At 39.3% G+C, this 11,537-nt stretch overlaps 1 protein-coding gene and 3 non-coding genes across 4 annotated transcripts; 1 reads left to right on the plus strand and 3 right to left on the minus strand.

The window, feature by feature from the left end:
- Nucleotides 1–1,073: 1,073 nt before the first annotated feature.
- On the minus strand, nucleotides 1,074–1,146 carry trnar-ucg (transfer RNA arginine (anticodon UCG)). The gene has a single exon. It is a non-coding gene; the product is annotated as a tRNA-Arg (tRNA).
- Nucleotides 1,147–4,193: 3,047 nt separating this feature from the next.
- trnam-cau (transfer RNA methionine (anticodon CAU)) lies at nucleotides 4,194–4,265 on the plus strand. The gene has a single exon. It is a non-coding gene; the product is annotated as a tRNA-Met (tRNA).
- A 1,705-nt stretch (nucleotides 4,266–5,970) lies between these two features.
- mrpl58 (mitochondrial ribosomal protein L58) lies at nucleotides 5,971–9,407 on the minus strand. Its single transcript, XM_028568376.1, has 6 exons — nucleotides 9,154–9,407; nucleotides 8,105–8,129; nucleotides 7,944–8,003; nucleotides 7,715–7,797; nucleotides 7,346–7,515; nucleotides 5,971–6,122 (listed from the first exon to the last, which is right to left on the minus strand). The coding sequence occupies exons 1-6, from the start codon at nucleotides 9,313–9,315 to the stop codon at nucleotides 6,038–6,040; spliced, it is 585 nt and encodes a 194-aa protein (XP_028424177.1). The 5' UTR covers nucleotides 9,316–9,407; the 3' UTR covers nucleotides 5,971–6,037.
- A 150-nt stretch (nucleotides 9,408–9,557) lies between these two features.
- On the minus strand, nucleotides 9,558–9,629 carry trnaq-cug (transfer RNA glutamine (anticodon CUG)). The gene has a single exon. It is a non-coding gene; the product is annotated as a tRNA-Gln (tRNA).
- Nucleotides 9,630–11,537: the final 1,908 nt, after the last annotated feature.

Below are 11,537 nucleotides of genomic sequence, written 5' to 3' on the forward strand. Positions count from 1 at the left end.
TAATAAAGCATAAAATGCATTCCGTGTTGTTCTATTCACTGTATATATAATGTCACTGAGTGGGGAAATACTGTACTTTGTAGAAGAAATGCAAGAACACCAGTATCTTTCTACTGTTAAGTTTTTTCTTTTTTCAATTTATTCTTAAGAAAAGTCTACGTCAGATTCATGACGTGTTCTTAAACCGCAGAATTGTTTGCACCTTTGTTCTTATATGAATCCTACTGTATAAATAAAACGTCCCCATGGATAAAAAACACAGCATCATTTTAAAGGTTTACTATTAGCAAGCTATTATAAGCTAAAGTTAACAAATGATTGTTTGTGGCGCTTTTAAGACTATTAAAGTTAACGTAACTTACTCACACTGTGGTAGCTAACGTTAACTTTGCTGTCTAATTCAAGACACCAGAATTGTGTTCAACGTTAGTGTTTAACAAATAAAAATAACGTTAATTCACAATCAGTAATCACACTCCCCTTGTAGTGCTTGTCGTCCATCATACTGAGTAGAATATATTGATAAAGATTCGTCCATGCTTGCAGCTCCATTGGTCACGAAGCTGTCCCGTCCTAGAAATGCGTTCCCAAGATTGCGGTCCTAAAAGTGCAGCCTACTGTAACGTTGTTGCTACGTTACTCTTATTTCTTATAATAAAGACATCTTACATTTTCAAGGGAGTTCATCAGTAAACACACTTCAAGAGATGGACCCTTGTTTTTTTCTCTCTAAAGACCAAGTAGGCTACAAGGGAAAACATAATAAAGAAAAAAAAATAAGTGAAAAAAACAAATTTCTTTTACGCCAAAGTTTAACGCTAGGGGGGGGGATAAAGATCTATTATATCTATCTATTATTATTATATGGCCATTGTTATAGTATAACAATGGCCAAATTCCATTCCAACATATACAGTCTTTTCTGTAAATTATTTTCCAAAACAACTTCTTGAACAACATTTCCTCTAAAGCCTTTCATCAATATCCTCAATAATTAGAAAAGCACATAGCTTTTGCCAGAAAATCTTCACGACAAAGTAAATGTTTTTCAAAGGCATCGTGGTCAAAAAAGACGACCACGAAGGGACTCGAACCCTCAATCTTCTGATCCGAAGTCAGACGCCTTATCCATTAGGCCACGCGGTCTGATTGACAAATCATGATCCGTATACTGTATAAATAATTCTTTTCATCGGATGAAAATGCTAAGCTAAATCGAGAATAATACGGATGTTACTTTAAATTTTCGATCTACCGTCCATTTGAGAACTCTGACTGAGTTTTACTGACAACTTGAGATAAACCTTTTTTGAGACGAATTGTGTAGGGTAGCGTATTCATTGTTGAACAGTGTGATAGTTTTTTGATTGTAGCCTATGATTTGGGGATTTTTAGCTGGTTTTGGAATTAAAAATACACATGAATGGCAAAGGTGACGTCATTTGCCCAAGGTAGAATTACGTTGATATCTGAAATGACAATTATAAATTGGTTTTTCAGCTTCCTGCTGCATATGGTTCATGAATGGTCATACCTTGGTAATGTGTCTGAGGTGAAATACAATTTCTGTCTTATCCTCATTTAGTTTTGAAAGGTTATTATTCATCTATGTATTTATTGCCGACAGGCAGGCAGTGAGGCAGCTTAAGGCAACTAAATTACTCGGCTCAACAAATAAGCCTATATGTACAATTGTGTATCATCAGCATAGCTATGGAAGCTAACTTTATAATATCACCTATAGGAAGAACGCAGTGAGAACAGGTGGAAAACACTTTCCTTGCTTAAAAATGGGTCTATGATTTCTTATTCCATAATCTAAATTAGGCTTCTACAGTAGATTATTCACCACAGCAGTTTTAAAGGCCTAATGACAACAGCCAGTTTCAAGGGTTGTATTCATAATATTCAGGACAGAGGGGATAGGTTGAGGCAACAGAATGGCGGTTTGCGCAGAGTAACCATCTTACAAAATTCTGGGGTTGAGATGCTGGTAGTCTCGCATTACCTTCCTCTACAGCTCTGCGGAGGAGGGTCTGGCTAGTCCACACAACATTCCGGGATGGTAGAAAAACTTGTTGTGGTTTATTGGCATTTCTTTAAACCAATCACAATCGTCTTGGGCGACGCTAAGCTCTGCATGGAGCCACCGTGCCGCTGCAAAATAGCCTTGGGAAGGAACTTGTTTTGGTGGAACATGTGTACGTTCAAAAGTTGTTTTAGTCGTGCGCAGGGGCGGACTGGGACAAAAATTCGGCCCTGGCAATTCCGGCCCTTACCAGCCTAATTTCAGACAGGGACATTATTTGCTTTATAATTGCAAAAACCAGGCTCACGTTAGATTATGGCACCAGCAGCATGACTTACAGGTTTTCATAATTAAATAATACACACACTGGAGCAATTCATAAAATAGAAGAGAGAGAATTTAACAGTCTGTCAATAGTAGAAAACAGTATTCTAGAGTTTTGTTTTCTATAATGATTTTAGAAAAGTAGGCTCTTTTGGCAATGCTTGTAAGTATTATAGGTGACTAAGAATTCTTTGTAAATTCTACGGTGGACCTCCAGTCCTGTTCTCCTCCATATTCTGATAGTGATTAGGGCTAGGCGATATATCGATATAAAAAATATATCGATATATTTTTAAATGAGATATGGAATTAGACCATATCGCATATATCGATATAGTTCAAATGTGATCCTTGCTCCCATAGATATATACACAGATGTCGCCTTGAGGTTCTAAACATACGTCAAAACCGCCGCCATCTTGGAACAGGGGTCCGAAGCATTCAGATCAACGCTAAAGATGCCGGACTTTTGTACTGCTTAATTATGTTCGATAGAGGAAATGAAAAGAACAAACAGCAATGAATAACATTTAACAGGTGACAATGTGTTTTATGATTATGTATGCCGCCTTCGACCAGCAATCTGAGCTCCGGCGGCAGCGGGAGGCGGAGAGCTCCGTGGCCGGCCGCAGCGTCTCTTCCCCCGGGAAAAACACAGCTTTGCCTCGCTGCTGCGCCGGGTCCCCGCTGATCCAGATCGGACCAGCCAAAGACAGAGTGGTGATCGGTAGGATCTTACACGTAGTCCAGGACGACCTGTATGTCGATATCGGCGGAAAGTTCCACTAAGTTTGCCGGCAGCAGGCGGACGGAGAGAAGCTACAGCGGGCAGCAGAGACCGTCTGCGGCTGCAGGATCTGGAGCTCAGTGCCCGTTAAAATGACATGTAACGCATAAATACATACAGAAATAAATAGTGGAGGAATGAGCCTGGACATTTCAGTCTGTTTTAAACTTCACCTTGAAGCAGAAACTCTTAGTTCAGAAGGGTGAAGTTTCCGTTTGGACTCAGATCTGTGAACCGATCATAATAAATATTCTTTGTATTAACACATTAATTAGTTTCTTTGTTTTGTAGTCGATAGTTCATCTTTTAGTTTACTTAAGTGGAAGCAGTATCAAGTGGAAGAATGGGACTATAAACCTAGGCTTACAGGCATGAGGCATTACATTTTGAACAAAGTAGATTATATTAATATCAAAAGCTTAATTGACCTTTGGAACGAATCACAAATATGGAGCTTTGATTTCAAAAAAGGTACTCCTGTTATACAGTATTTAGGTTTACATTTTATTATTTGAACAGCTGAGCATTTAATCATGAACCAGGTGAAGAAACCGGTTTATTATTTATTTGATTTTGCAACTGTTTCTATGAAACTACTTGTGACATGTCATATTTGATTTTGGCTTTGACTGAACATTTGCTCTCACTTTGCGGAAAAAAATATTGGGATATATATCGTATATCGATATTCAGCCAAAATATATCGGGATATGACTTTTGGTCCATATCGCCCAGCCCTATGCTGTAGTACTTTTTTCAGAAATTAGTATCTGGATGGAATCAACCTTTAAAACGTTTGTGCTCATCCTATTCGGTAGGTGGCGCTGTAACGTTAGTAAAAAACTTGGGTGATACACATGCGGTCCTGAAAATACAGCCCAGGTTTAGTGGCGCTGTAGAAAAAATCTAGGGTCCTAGGATGAGGTCCTGAGAATGTAGCCTTCTGTACTTAAATGTAGGAACATATTATTAAGAAACAAAGCGTATAAAGGACGAGTATCTACAGATTACATTAAAACTAAATTTGGACTACGACATTTGTTGTGTCGTGGAAGCAGAGTGGCGCAGCGGAAGCGTGCTGGGCCCATAACCCAGAGGTCGATGGATCGAAACCATCCTCTGCTATTTTGTTAACTCATTTCTGTCTCTTTATTGACACTTATCCGCGCAGCGGAATCAAAGACGTCATCATAATACTAACAATCTCTTTACGGAAGCCTGCTCGGCCCATACATTGACATATATGACCGATAACAATCGGCGGTTCGAAAACATTCTGTGCGAGGTTTTTAATTTATTTCCGTCCACATATTGACAACATATCTGAGTTACAACAATCATTGTCATATCTGCTTTAAATTAACATTCGTTTATCCTTTCCTCACACTTAATTCAGTAATTTCTGCTGTAACACTGGACTTATATTATATTGCCACTGTAAATGTTTTCATCATACCTTATGACATAGGCTACTTAATTGTAATAGGTGACCTAGGTATATCTGCAGAAATGGTGGCATCAGTAGTTAGATAGGGTCCCTAATTTTTATAGCTATTATTTCGGTGTACAGGAATTTGTGACCCATGAGATGCCGTCATATCGTGGAGAACGAATAAATAAATACAGAAATATAAAGACTTGCGCATACACACAAATATTGAATAAGTGCAATACTCGAGATAGAACTTCAATTCTTTTTTTAAATTAATACTGACATATTGACATGGTCAGCACTTTTCTGCTCACTTTCTTTTGATGCTTTTCTGTCTTTTTCTTTTTTTAAATATATGTATATATTTCGCACAAGTATATATTTCTAACTCCACTGGGGAGAAGTAGGACGTTCATGCTTGTTTTTGTCCTGTTGCCATGATGAATCACGTTATCTGCACTCCATTGATGAGGGCTTTCTATATTTATGCTAGTGCACACACTTTACTCAAGATTAACCCAAGTTAAATTGATTGACCTAATTCTTATCACCTGTTCTGCAGTCTATATTGACGACGTTGATTCCGGGATTGTTCAAGTGCCGCTGGAAATTCCGCCGGATTTTCGGCCTAGTGTCCCTCACCTTCCGCTTTCTTTGTGCTGGTGTTCTAACCTCCAGTGGATTTGTGAGGACTATGGTTAACTGCTCCTCAGATCTCTGCAGGGTAAATCCAGACAGCTAGCTAGACTATCTGTCCAATTTGAGTTCTCTGTTGCACGACTTAAAATCAACTTTAGAACGCACACTTGTTCCACCAAAACAAGTTCCTCCCCGAGGCGATTTTGCAGAGGCACCGTCATGGAGTCCGGTGCTTAGCGCCGCTCAAGAATGCCAATAAACCAGAGCATGTTTTTCTCCCATCCCGGAATGTTGCGTGGACTAGCCAGACCGTCCTCCGCGGAGCTGTGGAGGAAGGTCTGGCGATGCGAGACTAGCTGTTCTGAATCCGGAAACTCAAGAACTTCAAAGTTCAGAGTTAACCCAGAGTTCTGGTTTGAACTCCGAGTTTGTTAAACCTGTTTTCTGAAACAGCCCTCTCTATACGCTAAAGTGTGTGCTATCACAGCTATCTCTTTCGCCCCCAATACCTGAATATACAAGGTTGACATTTTTGGTTAGCAGGTATTAAAATAAAGCATGATAAATATGTGTACAGTGGCAACGCTGCTGAAAAAGTACCGATAGCTCACAAAATGCAGTTTTAACACCACCAGTTAACGGTAGCAGTTGTTTATTATAAAACCTGCACTGGTCTGCATATTTCTGGTACGTAGTTAGAACAATGTTGCTACTTACTTTATTGTACAAAAAATGAAAGTCAAAATAATGAACACTGCGTGCGTATAAATTACATTTTATTATTGACAATACAATCATGGGAGGTAGAAAGGTAACAGTCCATCTGTTAGTCAAAATCTACTCGTCTGCTCTTCTTGGTAGCTGAATGGATCTTCTTCTGTTTGAGTCGCTCCTTGTTCCCCTTCTCTAACCTGCACAACACATTTCACATCAACACACACATAAGACTCATTCATAAGCAAGGTGGATACAGTGCTGCTCATGAGTATAGGAACCCCTGCTACAGTTGACTAGAAAGAGGAATAAAACAAATTATCTTTTGGAAATTGATCTTAATGCCTTAATTGAAAAAATTAGGAAAAACCCAACCTTTAAGGACGCCAATTTTCTTTGTGAATGAATAATGTATTGTAAATAAATAAATGTTCTTCCTTAAAATACAGGGGACATCAGTATAGACACCCCTATGTTAAATTCACATAGAGGCAGGCAGATGTTTCTTTTTAAAGGCCAGTTATTTCATGGATATAGGATACTATGCATCCTGCTAAAGCTCCCTTGGCCTTTGGAATTAAAAAAGCCCCACATCATCACATACCCTTCACCATACCTAGAGATTGGCATGGTTTTATTTCGGTTAGCCTAATAGCTGGGTTTATTTGCATTGAGAGATGAGCTTATGGAAAGTACCCCATGCCAGTCTCTAGGTATGGTGAAGGGTATGTGATGATGTGGGGCTATTTTAATTCCAAAGGCCAAGGGAGCTTTAGCTGGATGCATAGTATCCTGGATCCATGAAATAACTGGCCTTTAAAAAGAAACATCTGCCTACCTCTATGGGAATTTAAAGGGATACGCCACCGTTTGTTGAAATAGGGCTTATCACGGTCTCCCCTAGCTCTAGATAGCTGGGCCAACGCAGTTTTTTGTGCATGCATTGTTTTAGTCCGGTGCAACACCGGCAGCGCCGCCGCTAGTTAGCTTAGCGTAGTGAATGGAATCCTATGTTGCCGGTTAGCATGTCGTGAGTAAAAGTGAGCAAACAAAAGACAAAAAAATAACCTAATTACTTGCACTGAGACAAAAAAAATTGCGTTGGCCCACCTATCTACAGCCAGGGTAGACCGTGATAAGCCCTATTTCAACAAACGGTGGCGTATCCCTTTAACATAGGGGCGTTATGCCTCCTCTATTTTAAGGAAGAACATTTATTTATTTACGATACATTATTCATTCACAAAGAAAATTGGCATCCTTAAAGGTTGGATTTTTCCTATTTTTTTCAATTAAGGCATTAAGATCAATTTCCAAAAGATGATTTTTTGTATTCCTCTTTTTAAATCAACTTTAGCAGGGGTTCCAATACTCATGAGAAGCACTGTATAAAGCAATGTCCTCTACTACTGGGAAATACCTGGCTGCCCTAAGAGCTATGTCCTCAGCCGTTGGTTCACGTGGCTTCTCGCTGGCCTCAGCTACGATGGCAGAAATCTTCTGTATACAATCCGAAAGGTTTCTCTGCTGACTCCTGCTCAGCTCCGAGGTCACCAGCAGCTCCCCGGCCTTGTTGATGCGGTTTTTGTTCTGTGCCACGGAGCAGAAAATGTGTACAGTTGGTTTGAATAGTTACAGATTCAAAATGACAGGGATAAAAAAAAATACTAATAGTACTGCATGCATTTTATTTGGGAAAACTGCAATAATACAAAGTGTAATAAGTACAAAAGTGTTGCGATCGACAATTCAGGCTTTTATCCGGATTCCACGGCATTTGAAAACAAACCTTTTCAAAGATATTCCGTCGAACGTCTTCTGGGATCCAATCTGCTGTTTGCACATGGAATCGGACCTCTGCTTTTGTGCTGACTGTGGATTGAGACGTCATTGAACACTGGAATACACTGTGCATGATAGAACAGGAATTCAAGATTCAAGTCCTTGTAAGCTGTCAGGAGGAGTCACTTGTCACTTTGGCATGTATGCTAAATATAATTAAGTTCAACTTTGACAACCTTTATTGACATGCTGACCGCCGGGACCACTGCTTCTGCTGTAAGATACCGTCAGGCGCTCTAAGAACCAGAAGGAGAAGAAATATATTGTTGTAAAATACAAAAAAGAGAATGAAAATACTTTCTTATTCTGCTTAGTGAAACTATATTTCTATATTTACCCACTGGAATGTGCACTTGGGTGTCCTGAAAAAAAATAAAACAATATTTTTTGCTTTACTGTGCATCCAGGATAAGTCCATTATACCGTTAACAACATCATCAGACTATGATACAGTAGCCTTTATTTACATAGTTTTATGAATGTATTTATTTGTCCTCATCTCAGTTCTCATCTATTCTCTTTCATGCAGAGAGTGTCACAACAAAGTCCATTCACAGGTCTGACCACATTGCCACGACACTGACTTCTGCGGTTTTTTGAAGGGAAAAGCTTAGCGCAGCTAAAGTCAGTACATCCTGAAATGATATGCTATCGTTTTCATCCCAAGCATTATCTGTTCCTCCTGTCCTGAGCCTGAACATTTTGACCCTTAAGTTTGTGACGACGTCGTTGGGATGTCAAATATGGCACTGGCAATAACTGGGTGCTTATTTGGTTTACCCATAATATTGCAGTGTGACCCATTTTTCCTGAATGAGGTTAAGATGCATGTTATACTTTTCAGAATCAGAATCAGCTTTATATGCCAGGTATGAGGACACATAAGAGGAATTTTGCACAATGTGCTTACTCATACAAAACAAACAATATATACACACTATAAACAGAAACAATATAGACAGGTTGAGGCAGTAGTGCAGTGAAGAGTGCAAAGTGTGCAGGAGTAAATTATTTTTATGATAATTTTTTTAATTATGGAACATAGTGCAAAGGATGCTGGAACAAATAAGTATTGTTATGATATAAGTATTATATTACAATATGAACATCTCTGAAATGAGAATGATGAATAAATAATAAGTGGAACCAGGAAAGAGGTGCTGATTAGAGACAGCGTCACTGGGTTATTGCAAGAGCTTACACTCATCAGATCGCTACACAAAGCATTTTATGTTCAAACGAATCCTGTTTATTTGTAAGAACGCCAAGGGTTCGATTCCCACTGGGGCTAGGATGATATAGTCTCGTTTAATGCAGTCCGGGTTTTAATGGACTTTGGCGTGACATTGTTAATCGAAGATCTGTGTTCAGGTTTATTTAACTGACCTGTGTGGTGTCTGTCCCTCGGCTCCCGTAACCAACGCTCGGCTGGATAGTGTTGTTAATGTCTCTCGTCGCAACATTCCTTAGTTTGACTTGCTGTGGAATCAAGTTTACTCCTGCACTACGACAGAGTAAATAGCAACGACGTGCTGTGTGCGCCGCCATGTTGGACTGACGTCATTGTTGGCCTATGGTTATCTTTTAACTGTCTATGATGGTTATGTATGGCCCGTTCATATCTGGTTATGGCCCATGAACTAGTTTCGCATTGCCAGACCTGACCTATCTCCACAGCGCTGTGGAGAGATGGATTTATATGTATGACACTTGAGCATGTATTGTGTGGGTACAGGAATAGCGACAGACTTGGCTGCTGCCAAAACGCCATTATGAAGAAAATAAAAGTCAGGTTCCACCGAGATTTGAACTCGGATCGCTGGATTCAGAGTCCAGAGTGCTAACCATTACACCATGGAACCGTCTGTGTCATTATCTGGATTGGATGTAAATATACTTGTAAAAGTAACATGAATCATTTATATTTCTAGGAGAAAATCGTATGCCACCTGGGTAAAAACAAAATCAACAAAACGAACGACAAAAACATTCATGGATTCTATGATGTATGATGAAGACCTGTGCACATGACATGCTTGTGCAGCAGACTACACAGGCAGCTAATGGTAATGACAGCTATGTAGACCAGAATAAAAAATAACAAAATGGCTATAGCTAACTAACTAAATAAGTAATTTACTAACGTACAAAGCGCAAGAATTATAACAATATATATTATATTGTAACGGACAGGACAGCCTATTGACTGTTTTGCGCTGAAGGAGTGCAAGCTCATGACTGTGATCTCAACTGTTCCTGTCCTAGTTGAAGTGTGTTTTAATGATGTTCTCTTAATGTTTTGGATGTGCGTTTATGTTATTTGGGTTTTAGTGTTGTGTGATTAATTTAGTGTTCATGTTTATGTAATATTGGCTCCGATTACCAGGACACGCGTGGATTGATGGCTTTTGGGCAGAGTGTATGTCAAATGTCAAATTAAATAGTTTAGACATCGATAACTGTCTCCTGAGTGAATCTTTTAACGCAGCTCGTCACAATATTCAATTGATAAAAAGTTATCAATTAATTAAGCTATAACATGATTTTAAATATACATACCTTTCTCATATACGAATGACTAACTGTATATCCTAGCTGACATGTCCAATGGCAAAAGAAGGTTCTGATTTATTTGGGATCAAATTAATATAATCGGCCAATTATTGCAGAAACTAATGGATGAGATGACTGAAGGACATGCACCGTCACAATTGTAAGCTCTGGATTTATTATACCATGAAGCACAGATAATTGGATTTGTTTTTTTTATTCCATTTCAGTTGTATATTGTAACGTTACCTGAAAGAAAAAAAGTAAAACAAGAGTGCAGGTTAGGAGGATGGACTGTCCAATTTTCAATTCAGCATTAGAGGAGCACAAGTGTACACAAAAGTCGTAAAAAAAAAAAAAACTCCTCAACATCTGCCAAGAGAGGGCTCAGGTGCTTAAAGGCTCTGACACACCAACCCGGTGGCCGACCAACCGTCGACGGAAAAGGCAGTCGGACTGATCAGTCGGCTCCCGTCTCTCAAAAAAGTTCCTCGGAACACACCGAAGCGACGTCGACTTGAGCGTGCGTTCTTCGCGTGCGTGAGACGTAATACGTCTCCATAACAGCAGGCGGCGCTAATCTGTATTCTCGCCCCAAAAAATGAAAAACGTAAATGACAGAACATCTCTCTAGACCTAGTAAACACAGAGCACGCTGTCGTCAGTCACTGTTGGTAGTAGTCAAGAAGGTTCGTTGTTGTCATTACTCGCTGAACAGAAAAAAATACGATGGCTAGTAATAAGAAGCTACTGCCGTTGTCAGCTCTCGGGCTTCCTCTTGTGGAAGAAGAAAGATTTTAGCATTTTAGTAAATATTTCATAATATCTTGTAATGGGACAACAATGAAGAAATCACACTTTGCTACAATGTAAAGTATTAAGTATACAGCTTGTATAACAGTGTATGTTAAATTCCCATAGAGAGAGGCAGAGTTTTATTTTTAAAGGCCAGTTATTTCATGGATCCAGGATACTATGCATTCTGATAAAGTTCCCTTGATCTTTGGAATTAAAATAGCCCCACATCATCACATGCACTTCACCATACCTAGAGATTGGCATGGGGTACTTTAGCCTAATAGCTGGGTTGATTTGCATTGAGAGATGATCTTATGGAAAGTACCCCATGCTAATCTCTAGGTATGGTGAAGGGTGTGATATATGTGATGATGTGGGGTGGGCTATTTTAATTCCAAAGGCCAAGGGAACTTTATCAGGAT

The sequence above is a fragment of the Perca flavescens genome, chromosome 21 (assembly GCF_004354835.1).
Source record: "Perca flavescens isolate YP-PL-M2 chromosome 21, PFLA_1.0, whole genome shotgun sequence".
NCBI classification, from domain to species: domain Eukaryota; kingdom Metazoa; phylum Chordata; class Actinopteri; order Perciformes; family Percidae; genus Perca; species Perca flavescens.

Coding starts and splice junctions, on each gene's coding strand:
- mrpl58 (XM_028568376.1), bottom strand. CDS start 9,315: ATGGCGGCGCACACAGCACGTCGTTGCTATTTACTCTGTCGTAGTGCA. Junction 8,004..8,104: donor CCAAGTGCACATTCCAGTGG/GTAAATATAGAA, acceptor TCTGGTTCTTAG/AGCGCCTGACGGTATCTTAC. Junction 7,798..7,943: donor CGGTCAGCATGTCAATAAAG/GTTGTCAAAGTT, acceptor CTCAATCCACAG/TCAGCACAAAAGCAGAGGTC.